Source organism: Capsicum annuum, chromosome 11 (assembly GCF_002878395.1).
Source record: "Capsicum annuum cultivar UCD-10X-F1 chromosome 11, UCD10Xv1.1, whole genome shotgun sequence".
NCBI classification, from domain to species: domain Eukaryota; kingdom Viridiplantae; phylum Streptophyta; class Magnoliopsida; order Solanales; family Solanaceae; genus Capsicum; species Capsicum annuum.
The window spans coordinates 165,603,117-165,626,064 of record NC_061121.1 but is presented as its reverse complement, the minus strand read 5'-3'; the positions used below and the strand labels follow the sequence as shown (position 1 = coordinate 165,626,064).

The 22,948-nt window shown below is 35.0% G+C and overlaps 1 protein-coding gene across 1 annotated transcript; it reads left to right on the top strand.

Moving 5' to 3' along the window:
• Window positions 1–1,640: 1,640 nt before the first annotated feature.
• On the top strand, window positions 1,641–12,359 carry LOC107856685 (probable magnesium transporter NIPA1). The gene is made up of 4 exons (XM_047399053.1): window positions 1,641–3,307; window positions 11,075–11,167; window positions 11,420–11,540; window positions 11,622–12,359. Exons 1-4 carry the CDS (start codon window positions 3,263–3,265, stop codon window positions 11,753–11,755), a joined length of 393 nt encoding a protein of 130 aa, XP_047255009.1. The 5' UTR covers window positions 1,641–3,262; the 3' UTR covers window positions 11,756–12,359.
• Window positions 12,360–22,948: the final 10,589 nt, after the last annotated feature.

The window sequence follows — 22,948 nt, the reverse complement described above, 5'->3', positions numbered from 1 at the left end:
ATGCTTTATTTTCATTTTTAAATGGTGTCTCCAAGACCCGTAGCATCCAATGGATTTCAACATCCAACACCTATGAAAGGTAGTTCTTGCCGAACTTTGAAGGGCAACGAACTCAAGTTTCGAAAGATTAGACAGATTAAAAGGAAGATAAAATAATACCTTAGCCTTCAAATTTTGAGACGGTAGAATCTCGTGCTGACAACGTGTTATAAAATAAAAATAAAGTGTTCAACTAAGAGTAATAGAAGATAATACAACTAGAATTGGGGGCAGTAGTACTTTTCATTTCACTATTGATGTGTTCTTGGTATGTTTACAAATATACCAAGGGGTCGTTTGGTAGAGTGCACAAGAATAATGCTAAAGAGAGTGTATTAGTAATATGTGCATTAGTCATGCTTGCATTAGTTATGCTGTCATCATTTATTATACACTGTTTGGTTTGATGTATTAAAAATACCATGTCTTACATAAAGTCTATAAAAAATATTTAATTTACAAAAATACCCTTCACATTTTTTAGCTTTGTACACTTTCTTTGCGAACTTGAAAGAATTTCTTTGTAAACTTGAAAGAAGATCTTGTGGTCTTTCATAGAGGGAGTATTCTTGGTATTGACAGAGAGAGGAATAACTTTGTACCTTAAGGAGTGATCCTGCTGATGAAAAAAAGGTGAAAAATTTGACTGGAGGACAAAAAAAAAAGCAGCTAAAATTATAAAAACAAAATAGAGTAGTAATACACATCCTATTACAAAAGAAGAACGACTAAAATTACTCCACAAAACTAAACCCTATTTTTTTATTGTACAAAAAAAAGGATAAATAACATATGGAAGATCTTTATATGAGAGGGGTTGGAGGGGTAATTATGTCATTAATCAAGCTAATCCTTGTGTTGAAACCCTTTGTATTACTAATACATAGAAAAGAGTGGTATAACTAATGCAATAGTAGTAGTTATACATAGGCCAAAAAAATGTACCAAATAAGGTATTAGTAGTACATAAGGCTAATGCATGCATTATTTATTCTAGTACACTCCCAAACTACCCCTAAGATGGCTATTTATAAGCATGTAACCTGGGCCTTACTAATGCTATAGTGAGGTGGCAACCAACTTGGATACCAATTTGGCCAAGTAACTTTGATGTCTCATTAATGACATCCACAGATCGCATCCATTATTATACAATACTACCCCTTGGATGTCCATGTAAAAGAAAAGTTCTAGTGAAATAAAAGTATAAATAGTTATTCGTAATATGCATTGCTTGTTGCTTCATTAAAAACCTTACAAAGAAAATCTAGTGGGACAAAATCTCATAAAGGAAAAAGATACAACGCGTATTAACTCCTCCTAATGAGAATATCAATTCAATGACTTGAATCTCTGCATCCCAATCTTGTGCGTATTTTCTCAAAAGTTGAGAGAGATTTGATGAATAAATCAACCATATTGTAACTTGAACGAATCTATCGCACGTCGATATCACTATTCTTTTGGAGCTTATCTGTGTAGAAAAGTTTTAGCGAAATGTGCTTCGTTCTACTTCCTTTTATGAATCCTCCCTTTAGTTGTGTTATGCATGTTGCATTATTTTCATATAAAATTGTGGGTACTTTGTCACATTTCAAATCGCATTTTCTCGTATGAGAAGTATCATGGACCTCAACTACACACATTCGCGGCTTGCTTCATGAATAACAATTATCTCAGCATGATTTGATGAAGTGATCACGATAGACTGGTTTGTAGATCTCCAAGATATGACAATACCCCGTATATGAACTCATAGCCTGCTTGAGACCAAGCTTTGTATGGGTCAGATAGGCCTACATCAGCATAACCAACAAAATTGGGACTGCAACTGCTAGAATAAAATAAGGCCATATAGATAGTCCCTTTTAGAAATCGCAATATGTGTTTGATCTGATTCCAATGTCTCCTAGTAGGAGCAAAACTATACCTAGCTAACAAATTAATTGAAAAGGCTATATCCGGCCTTGTAGTGTTAGCAAAATACATCAATGCACCAATTGAACTAAGATGTGGTACTTCAGGACCAAGAATTTCCTCATCCTTTTCTTGAGGTCGGAATGGATTCTTATTCATATCAAGTGATCGATCAACCATTACTTAATGGATGTGATCTATCCTTATAAAATCTTTATAACACCTTTTCTGTATAGGCATTTTGATAAACAAATATATCATTTGTCAAATGTTCAATTTGCAAACCAAGACATAATTTTGTCCTTTCAAGATCTTTCATCTTAAATTCCTTCTTTAAACAATTAAATGCCTTCTGAAGCTCTATTGGAGTTTTAATCAGGTTCATGTCTTTAACGTACACGGCAAGTACAACAATCTTTGATGTTGTTTTCTTTATAAAAGCAAATTGCAGTATTTATATAACCTTCTTTAGATAAATACTCACTAAGACTATTATATCACTTGCGCGTTCAGATTGCTTCGAACCATATAATAATCTTTGCAATCTAATTGAATACAATTCCCGAGACTTTGAACTATATGCTTCAGGCATTTTATATCATTCGACAATTTTCATGTATATCTCATGAGCAAGTGATCCATAAAGATAGGATGTAACCACATCCATAAAATGCATTTTAAGTTTCACATGGATAGTGAAACTAATGCGATAACGTAATGTTATTCCATCCATATCTGGTAAGTGTGTCTCTTCATAATCGGCACCAGGCCTTTGTGAAAATTCTTGTGCAACAAGACATGTCTTATACCTTTGTATTTCATTTTTCTCATTTCTTTTTTGCAGAATGACTCATTTAGCCAATGAGTTTAATACCATTTGGTGTTTGAACTATAGGTCCGAAAACCTCACGCTTGACAAGTGAATTCAACTCCGATTGAATTGCTTCTTGCCATTTTAGCCAATCATTTCTTTGTCAACATTCCGTGACATATTGAGGTTCACCTCACTATCTTGCGTAATGTTTGTTCCAATATTATATGCAAAGACATAATCCACCACTATTTTCGATTGATTTAAATTAGTTCTAACATTATTTGAATTTATGGATTGTTCCTCATTTTCTTGAGTCTCAGGCTCATTGATTCCTTCAGAATATCAAAGTTGCTCAAATCTTGAACTTCCGTGTAAGATTCTTTCACAGTGTCATCTTGAACATTTTTTTTTTTTTTTAGGATTTGATCCTTAGAACCCAATGGTCTACCACACTTTAGGCGTGCTTGGACTCATTTGCCATGACACTAGTAGATGGTCCTGCATGGACCTCAATCCGAATTGGGACATTCTCTGCAGGTATATGTGATTTAGTAATCCTTTTTAAATCTGTAAATGTGTCTGACATTTGATTTGCAACTTCTTACAAATGAATAATCTTTTGTACTTCTTGCTTACTAACATAGCACGTGGATCAAGATGAGACATGATGGATTTTTTCATGAAATTTCTCTATTGATTTCACTATTTTATTCCCCTAATTTTGGGAAAAGTGTCTCATCAAATCGACAATTTGCAAATTGAGCAGTGAACATATCTCTCGTTAATGGTTCAAAGTAGAGAATAATGGAGGGCGATTCAAACCCAACATAAATTCCTAACCTTCTTTTGGCACCCATCTTTATGCGATGTGCTGGTGCAATAGGCACATGCATAGCTTATCCAAAAATTCTCAGATGAGATGTATTAGACTCTTAACCGAAAATCAATTGTAATGGAGAAATTTTTTGATAATTTATCGGTCTGAGATGAACAAGTATTGCAGCATACAGAAATGCATGACCCCAAACAAAGGTGGACAACTTAGTTTTCATAAGCAATGGTCTTACTATCAATTACAGATGTTTAATTATTGACTCAATAAAACCATTTTGAGTGTGAACATGAGCTACAGGATGTTCAACTTTAATCCCAATTGATAAGCAATAATTTAAATGCTTGGCTTGAAAACTCTACAGCATTATCAAGGCGAATGGACTTGATCTAATTATCAGGAAATTGTGCTCGCAAACACCAAGTTGTGGATGACAATAGACACACATGAGGCCATCTAGAAGAAGCATCTAGTTGGACCATGAAATATCTAAACGACCCACTAGGTCGGTGAATAAGTCCACAAATATCCCCTTGTATATGTTCCAAGAACGCAGGGGACTCAATCTCAACCTTAGTTGGTGATGACCTCACAATTGACTTGCCTTGATGTTAGCAGTACAAGAAAATTCATTATTTGAAAGAACCTTCAAGTTCTTTAATGGATGTCCATTTGAAATTTTTATAATTTGTCTCATCATCATAAATCCCGGATGTTCGAATTGATTGTGCCAAAGTTCAAAAATATTGAAATTAGTAAACTTTCGATTACTATATAATGTGCCTTAATCACACTAATCTTTGTCCAAGTCAAAAGATAAAGCAGGGAATTTTTCTATCGACATGTCTGTGTAGAGACATTCTTGGTAATACCAAGACATTCAAGATACAACTCATCCACTGTCTTGATATGATTACCATTTTCACGGATATCTTTAAAACTCATCAAGTTTCTTCGAGACTTAGAGAAAATATAGCATTACTTATGATGAGTTTAGCTCCTTTAGGCAAAATCATGATTGCTCTTCCGAGGCCTTCAATCAAATTAGTACTACCGGAACTCGTTGTAACATTTATCTTGCCCATACTTAATGAGACATCAAAGTCACTTGGTCAAATTGAAAATCAAAGTTACTTGGTCAAAGTGAACTTGAACATCAAAGTTACTTGACCAAATTAGTACCCAAGTTGGTTGCCACCTCATTGAAGCATTAGTAAGGCCCAAGGCATATGCTTATAAGTTATAAATAGCTATTTTAGTGTATTTGTAAACATACCAAGAACATATCAATAGTGAAAAGAAAAGTACTACTGCCTCCATTCTCTCTAGTTGTACTATCTTTTATAACTCTTAGTTGAACACTTTATTTCTATTTTATAACATGTTATCAGCACGAAACTCTACCATCTCAAAATTTGAAGGCTATATTTTCTTTTCCTTTTAATATGTTTAATCTTTTGAAACTTGAGTTCGTTGCCCTTCAAAGTTCGGGCAAGTACCTTTCATGGGTGTTGGATGCTGAAATTTATTTGGATGTTGTGGGTCTTGGTGACACCTTTAAAAATGAAAATAAAACATCAAACCAAGATCATGCTAAGACTATGATATTCTTGCATCATCATATGGAGGAATTTTTGAAAATTGAATATCTTATTGTTAAGGATCCACTTGTTTTCTGGAATAGCTTGCAAGAAAGGTATGACCACTTGAAGATGGTCATCCATCCAAAAGCACGATATGATTGGATGCATCTGAGATTTTAAGACTTTTAAGTCTATTCATCAGTACAACTCTGTCATGTCCAGAATTTTTTCTCAGTTTGATACTATGTGGAGAGGATATTAATGATGTTGATATAATGGAAAAGACGCTCTCCATCTTTCATGCCTCGAATGTGCTCTTGCACAGCAATATCGAGAGAAAGGTTTCACGAAGTATTCTGAATTGATTTCTCATTTTCTTATGGTTAAACAAAATAAAGATTTGTTAATGAAAAATCACGAGCTTCGACCTACTGGATCTACGCCATTTCCTGAAGTGAATGAGGTGTACGCTTACCATGCTAAGGTGGAAAAGGTTGCAGACCTAGTCGTGGTCGTGATTATAGTCAAGAAAGAAATCAAATTCGTGGTGTTAATCATTCACCAAAGAAATGGCAGAGTCCAAAGGAATAAGAAAAAGATGAGAAACGTGAAGCAGTTAGAGCATATGTTCATGTCTGATGTGGTGCAAAAGGACACTATGCACGTGACTGCCGTACTCTCAAACACTTGGCTGAACTTTATCAAGCATCACTAAAAAAGAAAAATCCGGAAGCTAATTTTGAAAATCATGTTGACATCACACGCTTGGATGTTAGCAGATTTCTTCGAACACCCTGAAGGAAAGATAAATCACTTGATTGCTGATGGTTCTGTGTCTGTGGAAGAATGTACAAGTTTATAGTTTTTGCTAATGATAGTAATTAGTAAACAAAAGATCATGTAAAAGTAGTTGTTTACATGAGTACTAATGTTTTAATTAGTATTGAATTAGTCATATTGTCGTAAGTTCATTAGTAAATTAAACCATTTTGGTCCCCTTTTGGTTGAGTGATATTTTAATGTTTGTTTTAGTTATGATGGATATTATTTGATTATCAAATAAGAAAAAATAGTCTCCTTTATCTATATATGAATGATCTAATCAAAATTAATTTCACAAGATAACCTACATGACTGATTTGATTAAATAGATCTCTTTGTAAATTGAATACCAAGAGATAACTATGAGAATTTGTTATATTCCTTAGCTTTAGTTTTATACAAATATTTGATATATATATATATATATATATATATGTATATTTTATTTTGTGTATGTTAATCTATTTTTAGATATGGATAATTCTCAAAGCAAGTTATCAATTATGGACATAGTTGCTATGAAAACACAATGTTTAAAAATGAGAAATATTTTAGTGTTAGAATGGAAGGACCAGAGGGTTTGATTATTAAATTTCTATTGAAGATTAAGAAATGCCGGAGATATCACAGAGGCGCCATTCGCCCATTCGTCACCCATCTCCCGACAGAAGTCTAATGAGAACTGCGAAGTTAAAAAATTGGAGTGCCTCCTTAAGTATGAGGCAGGCACAAGCAAAGGCAGGAGAGCCCCAAAGATGATGTATGGATGAATCTAAAAAAAATTATCCTTGAATGTTAGGGGCCTTAATTATCCAGAAAAGAGGTATTTATAAATTAATTGTTCAGGATCTGGAAGGCTGACTTTAATCCAAGAAACCAAGCTAGAGAACTTCCCAATTCAATTTGCTCGTCAGTTTGGACCGGGCTGGAGAGCTGATCAGTTGGCTCTTGAGGCAGAAGGTACAAGGTGGGGTATAACAATAACATTGGACAAAGAAACATGGTTGGGCACTGAGATTCTAAAGGGTCACCACTCCTTCTCAATCCTTTTCAAAAATCAGCTGACTGGTTTGAATGAGTTCGATCTGGAGTTTATGCACCCAACAAATGACACCAATAGGTCCAACGCTTGGCTGGTACTGTCTGCAGTCAAGGGTTTATCCACTGAACCTTAAGATGATCTGTGGTAACTTTAATGTCACCAGATTCCCAGAAGAGAGGAAATATTCCAATAGATGTTCAAGAGCAGTGGAAGACTTTTCAGATTACATAGAAGAGCTTGAGCTAGTTTGCCCCCCCTCCCCCTCTTTCAATGGTGGTAAGTATACCTGGTCCTGGGGAACTAATAGCTCCACGTAGTCTAGAATTGATAGGTTCCCCTCTTTTGTTGCAATGAGGACAGTGGTCAAGCAACCCTTTGTACTTCAAGTTCAAAAATACGTGGCTTGAACATGAAGGTTTTGTGGACATGGTGGAACAGTGGTGGAATTCCAGTGGCATACAAGGCAACCCGGATCAATCTTTGCAAAAAAAAATTCAGCATCTCAAAACACAGTTGAAGGAGTGGAACCAGAATGTTTTCGGAAGAATAGAGCATAGAAAAACTGAAATTTTAAGAGAAAAGCAATGGTTTGACAGGGAGGCTGAGAATAGGATCCTAAGTGAGAGCGAGATGGTTCTTAAAGCTGGTACTCAATGGAACTGGATGAAATAGCAAGACTTGACGAGATATCTTGGAGACAAAAATTAAGATGTCTATGAATCGAACTTGGGGATAAAAACACAAAATTCTTCCACAAAATGGCGAATGCACACAAGAGAATCAACATATCGACAAGCTAGAAGTGAATGAGAGAATGTTGGAAGAAGAGAAAGACATTGTCAATGAAATTCGGAGTTTTTACAAGTCCCGGTACACTTCTTCAGTGAGCTGGAGACCTTCTGGGCCCGGGAAAGCATGGCATCCATTTTCAGCAGAAGAGAACCAAGTGGTTACAAAGGCCTTTTGAGGAAGAAGAAATTTTGGGGGCGATCACATACTGTAAGGGGGACAAGGGTCCGGCCCGGATGGGTTCACTAGGGAATTTGACAAAAAATGTTGAAGCACTGTAAAGTCTGATCTCATTGCAGCAGTCAACCTTTTTTTGCTCTCATGTGAGATTTGAAAAAAGTCTGAACGCATACTATATTGCTTTAATTCCCAAGGAAAATGGAGCAAAGAAATTGAAGGACTTTAGGCCAATAAGCCTAATTGGAAGCTTCTATAAGGTGTTCTCCAAAATACTGGCCAACAGGCTTAGAATTGTGATGGATAAAGTAGTGTCGACTTTCCAACTGACGTTCGTAAGGTGTAGACAAACAGTGGATGCCGCATTAATTGCGAATGAATGTATAGATTCTAGAGTGAAGCAAGGGAAGTCGGAAATTTAATGTAAGCTAGACATCGAGAAAGTTTTCGACAATGTTCATTGGGATTTCCTCTTAGGCATGCTAAAGCTGATGGGTTTGGTGAAAACAGGATATTCTACTGTATATCTAAAGAGAAATTATCCGTCATCATAAATGGCTCTCCTAAAGGATTCTTCACCACATAAAAAGGCTTAAGACGGGGTGACTCGTTGTCTCCCTTCTTATTCACTTGGGTTATGGAAGGCATAAATAGGATGCTTGTCACAGCTGAACAACATAGGTGGATTAATGGTTGCAGTCCATGGATAAGAAATCAGGGGGAGCTAGAAATCACTCATATTCTAAGTGCTGATGATTCTTTGATCTTCTGTGAACCAGAAAGGGAGCAAATCTATCATCTAAAACTGATTCTTTTGCTTTTCGAAGTAGTGTCCATTCTGCACATAAACTATGCAAAGAGTGTTCTTTATGCGGTCAATGAAATCCCCTACATCCAGGAGGTTGCAGACATGATACATCATGGGTTGTAAAGTTGGAGTCTTTCCAGGTAAATATCTAGGGCTACCGCTCGGATCCAAAACAAAAGTTGCGGCAACACGGAAAGATATAGTAGAAGGCTGTGAAAACATTGTCTTGCGGGAAAAAGTATCTTTCCTTGGCCGGAAGGGGGGGGGAGGGGGGTCAATAGATTCGTGGGTCCAGTCAGTGTAGCTAAAAGACTGGATAAAATTTGAATGTATTTTTTGTGGGAAGGTAACAACAACCACATACCTAGTGTAATCCCACAAGGTAACTAGGAACATAAAGCTTTTCATCTGGTGAAATGGGAGGCATCAACCCAACTTCCAAGACAGGAAAGTTAGAAGCCTCGGGGTAAAAAATTTGATGTTTCATAACATCAGGTTGATGCATAAGTAGCTCTGGAGGTTTAGTCTAGAGGAAGAAGCTTCATGGAGGACTGTTACTAGTGCAATACGGTCTCCTTAATCTCTGGACTACCAAACTACCATCCTCTTCTGGTACATGGCGTCCACATCAGAGTACATTGGAATTCATTTTATTCAAATTTAGGTATTAAAGTTGGAAATGTAAAGCTCTGACCGGATATTTGGCTTGTGCACTCTCCATTTAAAAGAGCAATTTCCAGTATTATTCAACATTGCAAAACACCACGATGCCACTATCTCGGAGTATTGGTCAGAACACAGCTGGAACTTCACTTTCAGACGCAATACAAATGATTGGGAGTTTGATAGCGTCTCTTCTGTAATGCTTCAGCTACATAGCCAAACTCTGATTCAGCCGATAGCTGATACATTAATATGGAGAGATGCAAAGGGGAAATTCAAGGTGAGAAGCTATTACCAAATATTGAGGAATTCATCTAGCAGCTTTTCCAAGTGGCCTTGGAGAATCATCTGGAGAAATAAGACACCTTTAAAGGTCGATTGTTTTTTGTGGCTGGTGGATCACGGGGCATGTTTAACTCAAGATAATCTTCAGAAAAGAAGGATTACAATCTGCAGTAGATATCCATAGTGTGAGAAGGAAAGAGAGAGTGTCAATCACCTTTTCTTACATTGCCCCTACACCTCACAAATTTGGTATTTTCTCTTCAATATCGTGGGGTTCAATTGGATGATGCCTATGATGACAGTTGAGCTACTGCAATGCTTGCATATGAAAGGACTGAGAAAAGGCAAACTAAGAACACGGAACTCACTTTAAAAGCAAAAAGGAATCAATTATTAGCTTAAAGCACAGATGCATTTCCTTGCTGTTCATTTGGGGCCACACTGTAATAGCTAATGATAATGATACAGAAGCCATGGTTGACTTTTTGAGTTCATTACACAACTTGTAATGAGACTGTCCTCCGTAAATACTTTCCAGCAGTTTGTCGTTTTTAATACAATACCCTTTACCAATCAAAAAAAGTAATGCTACTATTGTTATGATCAGATTAGAAGTTTGAGCTTTTTCTTCTTCCTTTCTTCCAGATACCATCATTGTCAACAAGATGAGCATCTGAAATGTTAACTTCAGAATCATACTGCTGACTGGAATACTTTAGAATCAGAAAAAGATTACAAGTTTGAGCATAATCATACTGCTGACTGGAATATTTTAGATTTCCTATATGTCTAGGATTGTAAATAATATTGGTATTCCAATAATTTTTGCAAGTTTAGCAGGTCAGATTGTATATTTTTCTTTTTCCTTCTTTTGACAGAATGAACAGTTTCAAATTAGCTTCTTGATGCTATTGATTTTATGAACGCTTTTCTTAATTCTTACACCAGAAGTCATATTATAGGTTTTCTTTCTTAGTCAATCTTGAGAAGCTGCTTCACCTTTCAGACATACTGCAGTTGCTAGATCATGTTTCGTTCAGCATCCTCCTAATTTGTAGGGTATAATTGCAGCTTAATCTTGTTGAGTTCCAAGAAAGCTTTGCGCTTGTTTTGGTAGTTTTTGCAACCTTTTCTGGAAAATGTATTAGTTATTCTTGAATTTCTTTCCTTTAGGATATCAATTTTAAATGGTGTGATAGCATCGTCCTTTTATTAATCCTGAGTCCTGGTTTCTAGGGGTGAACTGATGTATAGAGCAGATCGATTATGCCTTTTTTTTTTTGCTTTTGCTTTCATGTTTCAGGCCCTTGATACCTTCAATACTGCTGTTGTCTCTCCCATATACTATGTTATGTTCACAACACTAACAATCGTTGCCAGTGTCATCATGTTTAAGGTAAAGTATCTACCTTTTTTCTTCTTGTTGCTTCATTTTGAGCTTGTTTCCGGAAAATGATGAGTACAAATAAAGTTAATCCGCTACTTGGGAACTTATCCCAAACTTTACACCTTAGAATGCCATGGACATTCACACATTTGCTTGACTTGGAAATACTAACAAAAACTAAATTATGTTGACAGAAAACCACGATTATTTGTCCAAAACTTGAAGCCATGCTTATCGATCTATTTATACTGCATTATGTAGGACTGGGATGGCCAGAACGTTGGGAGCATTATATCAGAAATATGTGGTTTCATCGTTGTGCTCTCTGGAACCATCTTGTTGCACGTTACCAAAGACATGGAAAGAAGTTCATCTTTCAGAGGTGCACTTTTCATCATCCTAATATTTTTATAAAAACTTGATGGTCCTTTCTCTAGCCTTAAAATTAATACAAAAAATGCAGGTAATTACACGCCTTCATCCCCTACGTTATCAACACGACTATTTAATTCAAACGGGGAATCACATAAGCATGAACAAGAAGATGAATTGTGTTCTGAGGAAGCTGATTCTAGAAGACAGGATCTCCAGGTATAATATGACAGCTTTAGAGAAGTCCAGGACTCTTTCTTATTATGGGCCACCAGAAACCATGATTCGCGGTTAGAAAGTTGAAGCGTGCAATCGATAATCCTTTGGAAAACCTCCGAAGCTGCAACATGTCAATTTCGCTGTCTATTGATCTGATTTTTAGCATCAAGGTAAGGATTCCACAGGATGTTGGTGGAAAATCATCAAAAGTTGTCGCTGCTGAAACTGCACTGTTTGTCTATAGTTATAGGAGTTCCAAATATTGGTTTGTTGTACATCATTAAGCATCAGAATGTTGAGTTAGGGGCTTGAAAAATATCTATAGTAGCAGAGCTGAGTGATGAGGGTTTGAATAGGAGTTCTCTGTTCAAAACAAGTGATTTATGGTAGTAGTTTTGCAGTGATTAGGAGTGATATAGTAATTCTTTTTAGTTTTCTTCTTTTCTCTGGAAATGTTTTGTTTGTATAGCAGTTTTTGAAGTATTGGGTAAAGTCTTCTGTTTATGTTTCATTCTTTTAGTGAATTTGAGATCAGAGGATGTTTGATCGACTCCCAATAACACTATAATTATTTTTTTTGGGTGGTTTATTTCAAGTGATTTTTCAGTTATTTCCCATGTAATTTAAATAAAAGAAATTTAACACTGTCAGTGTATGGAAGTTAGATTCATCTATAATTTATATCTATAATCTACAATATATTAAAAGTGTGAACCCTTAGAAAAATAATTTGAACTTTTTGCTCTTCATTAAAAGATTTTTTTTTTAGACAAAACTGTTTTTTTCACTAATTTTTTCAATTTATTATTTAATTATTTTTATTATATTAACTAGACTTTCTAAAATATATAGTAGGAGAATTAATTAATATTTTTCTATTCACTAGACTTCTTAAAATATATGGTAGGAGAATTAATTAATATTTTTCTGTTCAAATAGAAAACTACTCCCTAAAATAGGACTTTATTAAGGAAATACTTCTATAAATATTGAGATGTACGTTAAGCTAGAGAACAAATTAGTTTGTCTATTCGGAGAATATGATTGATGCTCATCTAACTTGATTCGATTGCATGTCTAGATTGATGGATGCTTGATTTTCTAATTCTCAAATTAACATGCATCGATCTTTTTAATTTTCGGTATAAGACAGATAATCCCACTTTATGCTTTTGATTCTTTTTCAAGAAGATACAAGAAGACAGATAATTCCACTTTATGTTTTTGATTCTTTTCCAAGAAGATGCAAGAGTCATATCCTTCCACTCTTCAACCAAAAATGAACTAATAGCGTCACCTTTTCACTTACATTAGCTTTTGGCTTCAATAGCAATTTCGTACTGTTAGATAACTCTGCATATAGGGATAGATACAAGTCTTTAAAATTGATACTTTTAATTCACTAAAATCATATCACTTTCTCTTTAAAGGGCAAAATTTAATTGAAAGTAAGAAAAATAAAAAATAAAAAATAAAAAATAAAAAATAAACATTTAAGTTTAACTCATCAACACTCAACACTGTGAAGACAAAGAAACTGCAGAGTATCTGCACTTACCAAAAAGTGAAGAACAGTTCAAAAATGAAGCATTTTGCAACTTTTCAAAAGTAAAAAAGATTCGGACAAATTTTTTATGATCTGAATCGGGTTGGGTCAATTTTTAGGCCTAAGAAGATTGCTTTGCCTCATCTTGGGCTTCTTTAAATTTTGTTTGATGTTATATCTGAATTTATTTTTATTTGTATACTTTGACTGAAAAAATAATTATTCGGTATCTTATGATTATCATCTCATTCCATCTTAATTTATGTGGCATATATATATATATTTGATTTGTATTTGAATATTTTGATTTGACACAAAATTTCAAAAAGGTGATGATAACTTTCAAAATTTTTAGCCTTAATTTATTGAAAATATGTAAAATGTATTAAAATATTCTTTCCATTAATCAAGTCATCACATAATTTTATGAAAAAAAAATTGAAAAGAATTTTGGGAATGATATTTTATGATTTAAAATAAATTTTTTTATGATCAATTTATAAATGATGAAAGAAAATAATGCTTAACAAATTTAACATCTATTAAATAGGAGATAATATTGTCTTCATCAATAAATTAAAATATATTTCTTAAGAACAATTTATTCCATTTTTATTACATATTCAATGAAATTGAATCTTGAATGTACATCATAATATCATATACCTTGGCGTATTTCTTCCCCTGAATATCTATACAATATCTCACAATGTCAAATAACTGTATGATACAAATAAAACAAATAATTTAACATTTTTTCATATGGTAGGAGAGATATATCGTATTTATTTTGTATATATACAAAATGCATGATACACGTGCAACACACATACACTATTCTAGTATATATATATATATATATATATATATATATAAAATTTAAAAGGTGGGCCCCACCTATTTTCACGTATTTTTGGCTATTTACGAGCTGATTTTTTAAAAATTTGTCATGTCAGCAGTTAGGGTGGTAAAAATTCAATTGAAAGTTATTAAGGGGGTATATAATTACCCGTATAGTTTAGGATCTAAAGTAAGTTTTAGCGATAAGTTCAGGGGTGTTATGGTGTATTTTTTCTATTATTGTAGAAGGATTCTTAATTTATAGAAGTGTAAAACGTTTTTAACTTATCTAAATATGGTAGATTTATATTCTCTCACCCCCACACAATAAATAATTACCAATTTTAGAAGAGTAAGAATTTCAAAAACAATAAGTTACTACAAGTAGACATACTGTACGTTTTTTTCAGTTATGTTTTTTTTTAGACTTTTGCTTATTTTTTATTTAATAAAAACAATAAGTTACTACAAGTAGACATACTGTACGTTTTTTTCAGTTATGGTTTTTTTTAGACTTTTGCTTATTTTTTATTTAATAAGTACAAAACATGCTTCATTGTCTTATTTTTTTTTAAAAAAAAGTAAAAAAATCATATACACGTATGATTCCTAAAATTTAGGAGTTTAGTAGTTTTTTTTGTCTAATTCTTCTAACCGTGGTATTTTCTTATTGCTATATATTTTAGGACTCTTAATTTTTTCTCATATATATTTTAGGATTCAATATTATAGTTAATATTATTAAAATAATTAACTAAAAATTTGAGAAAATAGTGAAAAGATAATTTTATCCATTGTATAGTCTTTTAATAAGGGGCAAAAGATATTAAATTTAATTATTATATTCATCTTTATTATTTAAACAAATATTCTATTTAGTTTAATGTTTGAAGTTATTAAAATGAGGTACATGCGCAAGGCGCGTACACCTAAACTGGTAGATATATAAGTAAGAGGCAGAGGTCTTTTTAGCTTCTTCTATTTATTTTGGCTTCATCTTTTAGTGCATTCATTAAGTTTGCCTTATTTGTGTAGTTTCTTGATATATATTATCATCAATTTTTATCGTGTTTTTAGTTATTGCACTATTTTATTGTTGTTATTGATTTTTTTTTAATGCCTATTTCTCTTAGGTAAAACTTCACATATAAACACCTTAGATTCCTCCTAACTGACTTATTTATACAATATAATTAATATTATTATTTTTTTAAAAAAAAGTAATTAATGCTCATTATTATATCCAACCCCCCACCCCCCCCACCCCCCATATTCTCCTTTTATATAATAAAAATTGTTGGAGATTCTCCTTCCATAATTGACCCTTTTTTAGTATACACATATAAAAATCAATTATACTTTATACAATTGCATTTTAACTATATATATATATATATACACACACACACAATTGTATATACAAACACATTAGAATTTTATTAATTATGTATAATGTATAATATATACATATTCATATCAACAATATATTGTGTAAACGTGTAATATTATACATATACAATTAAAAGAATAAACATATACATTTGAGCAAACACATTTATATGACATATACATATGCATGTTAACTATGTACCGAATAAACATATACATACGTATATAAACGCTATATTATATAAACGTATAATATTATACATATTCAATTAAATAATTAAACATTTGTATATTGAGATCCTAATGCGCTGATACTCATTCTAATATATGATACACAATATATAAAAATCAGTGTATGTATATAAAAATAATTATACTTATATGCATATGTATGTACATATATTGTAACACCCCAAGAACCTATCCCGAGACATCACACAGTACTTAAGGCCACACGTGGCCTCAAGCTAACCCTCTAAGCCTGTCATCCCTTTCTGAACTCGCTTTGACGGTAGTCATGGCAAAATAAGAAAGGATATCATATCATGGACATACTCGAAAGCAAAGATATGTTGGCCTGTACAATCAAAATACTGACATTCTGTACATACTGATACTCTAGTTTGACGAAGCCTCTACTAATCAAGATTAAAGAGTCATTGGGACAAACCCCAAACAACTCAGACAGTACTGAAAGCCATAACGACAGAACGATATCACCAAAAATGTAGACACAATCCTCGAACCATGAGGACTCATCACTAAGGAAACGTAGTTGAGGCACTCGAATATGGCTAATGCGGCTGCGCCTGAGTACCTGAACCTGCATTACGAGAAAATGTATCCCATAGAAAAATATGTGGGTCAGCACTTTGGAATGTACTGAGTATGTCGGGGTGCATGCAACAATGTAAATATCATCATCAATTTCTTGAAAATATGCATATGTACAATGATGGCTCACTTGGCTTGAGTTAGATTGAAACATACTTTTCATGATCTCACAGTAAATAAATCATATGATAAAAACCTCATAAATCATCATAAACAACTCAACTCTTCAACTCAAGACTCGGAGTGACTCGGTAATTCAAGAAACTCAACTCTTATGGACATGGGAGGTTCTTATAACCGACATAAACCATGTGAGCTACATAGAGTCCAATGTTTTACCCTCTTAAGGAGAGAACCCCACATTGGCGGGAGGGTCGTACTCTTGCCCAGGAGTACAATCTCAATTTAGTGATCACAATCTCATACTCGGCCTCTGGCCATAAATATCAATACTAATCCTATGGTGGCACGTAGTTTCGGGAGAAATACCATATTTCCCGCTCGGTGCTAAATACTACTCCTAGACACAAGCTTAGAACGCGTTAGAAAATCCACCACAAACATCACAAGGGTCTATCATGAAGATCAAATCAAATCTTTTTCTCATTTATCAAATCATAATCAATTTGTGGATTTCTAACTCGACTCAAATCAAATCAATCTTTCTCAATATCAAAATGTATCAATTCATTACATCATGGCAACATTATTAACTTTGAGGAAATATCAAGACTCATTGTAACAACTCAATCTCATGAATCAATATACTCAATAATCCAATTTGTCATAAGGAAGCTTAAAGCTTGACACGTATCTTGAAGGTACTTGAAATATCAACTCATGGTAGAAATATGAAATTCACAATATTAAATATCAAGTCATAACTTGGGAATAGTAAAATAATCATGTATAACAAAGCTTGAACAATTTATATTCTCATAGTCTCATGATGAAGTAATTTGGGTATAAACCCACTTGCAAAATCATATAAATCCATAATAAAAATCAAAGCTTTGGACACAAGAACGAAAGGATTGTTCTTGTTCAAAACCCCACATACCTTGGATTATAATTTTAAGATGAAAAAACTTGATTGGAAACTCTTCTTCACACTTTTGAGCTAAGTTTCTTAATGCCTTTGACTTGGAGAACTTTATTCTTGAATAACTTGGTGAAATCTATGGAAAAATTCTTGAATTTCTTGGAGAAGATTTGATTTGGATTTGGAAGAGAGAAACCCTAGTTCTAGATATTTCTTGGAAAAGAAATGGAGAAGAATGGATTTCTCTTCTCTACTTGAATCTATATATAGAGGGCCAAACTAGGCGGAAAGACCAAAATGCCCTTCAGCAAATTCAAAAACTGGAGCCCGATTTTTGTCCCTGGCATGATGCGCCATGATCGCGGTCCTTCACTGGATTTTGGACAACTGGGAAACTGCTCAGCACCGCGACGCGGTGGAATCGCGTTGGTGCACTGAAATTTGACAATCCTGATATTGAGACTTGACGTGATGTGGTAATATCGCGGAGGTTCATTGGAAAGTGACAACTGGGATATTACTCATATTTGCTATGCGCTGAGGGTCTAAATAATGCTGTTTCACTACTGGGACTTCAGATAGTCATAACTTTTTTCTCCGATCTCTGATTTTGACAAAATTGATATCGACGGAAAGCTTATTCAAATCTCCACATGATAGAAAGTAGAAATTAGGGAAATAAAGGATGATATAAATATCATTTACTTTGGAAGTCTTTCTCATTCACTCAAAAGACAAATTTAGGCTTACGAAATGGTCAGGGTATTACAATATCTCTCCCTTGGAAAGATTCATCCTCGAATGTTGCTAGTTAGACTCAAGGTCAAAGAGGACACTTGAAAATGCCCTACTAAAATAATCTATTCAACAGTCTTACTTTACTCTAGACTTTCAGATACTTCACTGAATGCACGAATCAAGATGGAAGACAACTATATAACCGAATACACTGGATTAGGAGGAAATCGAATTAAGGAAAAATAATACCTTCATCTTGATTTGAACTTGCAGAGAAGAGATGGGGGTGCTTAAATCGTATATCTGCTTTTGCTTCCCAAATAACACCCTCAACTGATTGATTTCTCTATAGAAATTTAACCAAAGGAACTTCCTTATTTCTTAGTCTACGGACTTGATAATCTATGATTTCAATCGAAATCTCTTCATAAGAAAGGATATCCCGAATGTCTAAGTTCTCTGGTGGATCAACAACAACAACAAAATCGCCAATGTGCTTCTTAAGCATAGAAACGTGAAAGACAGGGTGGACAGCTGACAACTCCGTAGGCAACTCAATCTCATAAGCTGCTTTCCTAACACGATTCAAAACTCTGTAAGGACCAACATATCGAGGACTAAGCTTTCCTTTCTTACCAAATCTCTTCACCCCCTTCATGGGTGAAATTTTCAGGTACACTAAATCATTAACTTCAAACTCAAGAGCTCTTCTTCTCACATCTGCATATGACTTTTGAAGACTCTGGGCTATCTTCAACCTTTCTCGAATCATCTTAACTTTCTCCATAGATTCAAATACAGCATCAAGTCCAATCACAACAGCTTCATCCACTTCAAACCAACCTATGGGTGATTTACATCTCCTTCTATATAAAGCCTCAAATGGAGACATTCCAATGCTAGCATAAAAAACTGTTGTTATAAGCAAATTTAATTAATGAAAAATGTTCATCCCAACTTTCTTTGAAATCAAGAACACATGTCTTCAACATATCCTCCAAAGTCTGGATGGTCCTCTCAGCATGACTATCTGTCTGCAGATGAAAAGCAGAACTAAGATAAACTTGGGTGCTAAGACCCTTCTGAAAGGCTCTCCAAAACTGAGAAGTAAATTGAGTACCTTTATCAAAGATGATAGACAACGGAACTCCATGCAACCTAACTAATTCTCGAATGTACAGCTTAGCATAGTCCTCAGCGGTGAAAGATGTATGCACTGGCAAGAAATGCACGGACTTAGTCAGCCTGTCTACAATGACCCAAATCAAATCACGATAACAATGAGAGAGAGGTAAACCGGTCACGAAATCCATGTTCCCACTTCCAAGTAGGAATGCTAAATTCTTGCATCACATCATCGGGTCTCTGGTGCTCTATCTACACCTGTTGGTAAGTTGCACACTTCTCTACGAACTTCGCTATATCCTTATTTATACCATTCCACCAATAGATTTCCTGCAAATCACGGTACATCTTGGTAGCACCGAGATGAATAGAATACAGTGCGCCATACGCTTTAGCCATAATTCTTTGACTCAAATCATCAATACAGGTACACATAACCTATTCTGAAGCCTCAATACACCATCTCCCTCTTGGGAGAAAACCTCCATATTTTGGTCTTTAACTGGCCCTTTCAGTTTGACCAAACGAGAATCCATATCTTGCTTCTCTTTTACTTCCAAAACTAGAGAAGATTCAAAATTACTCTGGACCCAAACATTACCCTCAGCTGAATCAAGCAATCTAACATCCAACCTCGCCAAATGATGCACTTCGCGAACTAACTCCTTCTTACCTTTCTCTACAAGCGCTACACCACCCATGGACGACCTGCTAAGGGCATCCGCCACTACATTGGCCTTGCCCGGGTGGTACAACATGCTCATATCATAGTCCTTCAGCAATTCTAACCATCACCTCTATCGAAGATTCAACTCTCTTTGAGTAAAAACATATTGCAAAGTCTTATGATCCATAAAGACATCAATATGAACACCGTACAAGTAGTGTCTCCAAATTTGTAACCACTGCAGCTAATTCGAGATCATGGGTCGGGTAATTCTTCTCATGCAGTTTTAACTACCTGGAGGCATAGGCTATAACCTTACCTTTATGCATCAATACGCAACCCAAACCAACTCTAGAGGCATCACAATACACCACAAAATTATCTATACCATTAGGAAGGGTCAACACAGGGGCTGAAGTGAGTCGAGTCTTCAACTCCTGAAAACTCTTCTCGCAAGAATCTGACCTCTAGAATTTAACTATTTTTGGGTTAACCGAGTCAAAGGAGACGCAATAGAAGAGAAGCCTTCAACAAAATAATGATAGTAGCCAGCTAGACCTAAGAAACTCCTAATATCAGATGGGGAAATAGGTCTAGGCCAATTTCTCATAGCTTCTATGTAACGCCCTGGAAAACGGGTCCTGGAGTGTCACACGGTGCTTGAGGCTACAGTATCCCCAAACTAACCCTTTGAGCCATTTTCATTCAGTTCAGCACAAATCAACGAGGTTTTAATAAATAACCCTCAAATATCAACAGAGTAATCATCATCCAAGAAATAAATTTTTTTAGAAAGATAACAAAATACGACTTATTAGTCAACTCCCAACATCTATACTAGTCTGACAAGCATTTAAGAAAATCAATAAAACTAGCGAGCCATTGAGACATGCCCCAACTGACTCATACTCAGTTATCAAATGTAAATAATTTCGTGAAACCAACATCAGACATCACGTCCTCGGAACATGAGGACTCACCACAACAGAGGATGTAGAACAGCGTGCCTGAAGAATCACTGTCGAATCTAGAACTGAGCACCTGAACCTGTATTCCGAGAAAATGCAGCCCACATCCAAAGATGTGGGTCAGTACTATGGAAAGGAACCAAGAATATGGGGGTGTATGCAGTTGTATAAACATCATCATCATAAATATTTATAAGAAATATGCAGGATATATGAAAGACTCACATAGCCCGAAGAAAATTATCATAATCATGAGAGGATGAAATAAGTACAATAACACATGTGATCATCATATAATTTGTCAATCACTTTCAGTTCATCAAGAATATCAATTCTCATAATGTAAATATCATTTAAATCTTTCGAAAGAATAACTTTCACAATTCTACTTTCAAATCACTTCACCATTCACCATAGACACAAGAAAACACACACACACTAGTAGATCCTATAATCGACATAAACCATGTGAACTACATGGAGTCCAACGTAGAACCCACATTGAGGAGAGTCGTCCTATCCTTGCCATTATAGTAGGACTATCGATATCAAATCCACACAAACTAGTGATCACTATATAAATCAGCCTCAGGCTCACTCCTACGGGGGCACGTAGTTTTAGGGAAGTAAGGTCGCTTTATATCTCCCACTCGGTGCTAAAGATCTCTCTCAAACTTAGCTCAGATCATTTCAAAGATAATCCACAACAAAACAATTTCAGTAATATATATGAATATACATCAGGAGCCATCATGCTTCCCATCTATCAAAATCAACCACGTTGTGGATTTCTTTCACACTCGAGTTTAAAACAACTCCATTAAGACCAGAAGGTCAAATCATTCAAAATATATCAAATATTCAACAGAATTCTGCATGAGACACATGCTCGTTCAAAGGATCAACGGGTTGAGGTTGCTCTTTGTTTCTATGAGCTCGACGAGGAGGCATTTTCTGTTATAAGAGAGCACGAGTTAATAGCAGATAAAGAGACAGTTGTAGGCATGATAAACTTTAGAAAAAAAGAAAAGAATTTTTCTAAAAATTTTTGTAGCCTCTTGCTCATAGATGTGGTGTGCTACACACCGATGATCAAGACTCTATGTAACGCGGCTTGTCAGACTCCCTAGGATTCTTTAAACCTTAGGCTCTGATACCAAGCTTGTAATGCTCCAAGAGCCTATCCCAAGACGTCGCACGATACTTAAGGCCACACATGGCCATAAGCAAACCCTCTAAGCCTGTTATCCCTTTTTGAACTCACTTTGATGGTAGTCATGGCAAAATAAGAAAGGATATCATATCATGGACATACTCGAAAGCAAAGATATGTTGTCCTGTACAATCAGAATACTGATATTCTGTACATACTGATACTCTAGTCCAACGAAGCCTCTACTAATCAAGATTAAAGAGCCATTGAGATAAACCCCCAACTGACTCAGACAGTACTGAAAGTTGTAACAACAGAATGATATCACCAAAAATATAGACACGGTCCTCGAACCATGAAGACTCACCACTGAGGGAATGTAGTTGAGGCACTCGAATATCACTAATGCGACTGCGGCTGAGTACTTGAACCTACATTATGAGAAAATGTAGCCCATAGGAAAATATGTGGGTCAGCACTTTGGAATGTACTGAGTGTATGGGTGATACGGGTGTAGCAACCTGTCCAGCAAGTTCACGACCATTCTCATATAGCCAAGCTCGGGAGTTATAAAAACTCCAAGCCTTGTTCATACAAATGGCCGTTTGTGAGTTGGTGATTGATCCACTTAATGGTCTAAATGTTTTTAAGTGTGAAGAGAGGCCTTGAAGTTTAATAAACTTACACTCCAAGGCCACCCCATGGAAAGGGCAATCTGGTCATTTTCTCGTTCATTTATGGTGTAATATAAATAGACAATATTAGGTTATTTGGCAGCTAGTTCTTTCATAATATTTTGAGACGTAAACACTTGTAATATTGAGGAACTTCTCACTCTTCCATTGGAGAAACCCCAAATCTGAAAACTTACAAGTAGAGTGATACTTGTGTTGTATC

Coding starts and splice junctions, on each gene's coding strand:
- LOC107856685 (XM_047399053.1), top strand. CDS start 3,263: ATGGTCCTGCATGGACCTCAATCCGAATTGGGACATTCTCTGCAG. Junction 11,168..11,419: donor CCAGTGTCATCATGTTTAAG/GTAAAGTATCTA, acceptor TGCATTATGTAG/GACTGGGATGGCCAGAACGT. Junction 11,541..11,621: donor AAGAAGTTCATCTTTCAGAG/GTGCACTTTTCA, acceptor CAAAAAATGCAG/GTAATTACACGCCTTCATCC.